The sequence below is a fragment of the Rhodotorula paludigena genome (genome assembly GCF_050403205.1).
Source record: "Rhodotorula paludigena JCM10292 DNA, Rt_paludigena_JCM10292v1_ctg158, whole genome shotgun sequence".
Classification (NCBI taxonomy): Eukaryota; Fungi; Basidiomycota; class Microbotryomycetes; order Sporidiobolales; family Sporidiobolaceae; genus Rhodotorula; species Rhodotorula paludigena.
The window spans coordinates 1-809 of NW_027481300.1; the positions used below are offsets into that span (position 1 = coordinate 1).

Consider the following 809-nt stretch of genomic DNA (forward strand, 5'->3'; position numbering starts at 1 on the left):
CCGATCGAGCGATTTCTCCTGGCCCAAGCGTCTCGTCGAGGAGCTCGGAGACCGCTTGCCGCTCTTTGGCCTGTGCCTCGGCCACCAGGGGCTTGCGACGACGTTCGGAGGCAAGGTGCGTGGCGTCTTGATCAGACCCGGGAAGATGGGCCGAAAAAGCGCGCTGACTCTGGGTCGTCGCAGGTCGTCAAGGCTGCGGCCCCGAAGCACGGCCAAGTCAGCCGCATCACCCACAACGGTACCTCTGGGCTCTTTCGCAAAATGCCGACCGCGTTCGACGCCGTGCAGTACAACAGTCTCGTCGTCGACCCCAACTCGCTGCCCGCCGAGCTCGAAGCGCTCGCCTGGACCGAAGATGCGGCGGGTACTTGTGCGCTCGAGATCATGGCACTGCAGCACAGGACCAAGCCGCTGTGGGGCGTGCAGTTCCAGCCAGAGGTGTGCACGAATCGCCCGCCCCCTTCCATGTCTGGTCGCATTCGCTGAGCCTTCGCGCGTGCCAACAGTCGATCTCTTCGGCCTATGGCGCGCGGAGCCTCGACACTTTCTTCCGCAGACGATCTCGATCGCCAAGGCGGGCATCATCACGACGCTCAACGCGCGTACGTCCATCCTCGCCGGCGCCAACCCCGTCGGCAGCAAGTACAACCTCAACTGGCCCATCACGCGCAACATCGACCTTCCGCCGACGCTCATCTCGCGTTTCGACCTGCTCTACCTCGTGCTGGACAAGATCGACGACAAGAGTGACCGCATGCTCGCACGCCATCTCGTCAGCCTGTACCTCGAGGACAAGCCGCAGACGGCGG

General features: G+C 64.0%; 1 protein-coding gene across 1 annotated transcript; it reads left to right on the plus strand.

Moving 5' to 3' along the window:
- JCM10292_007381 (uncharacterized protein) lies at positions 1-809 on the plus strand (the record flags this gene model as incomplete). Its single annotated transcript, XM_076653030.1, has 3 exons — positions 1-115; positions 184-438; positions 557-809. Coding segments are annotated over 3 exons (623 nt in total), but the record flags the coding sequence as incomplete, so codon positions are not given.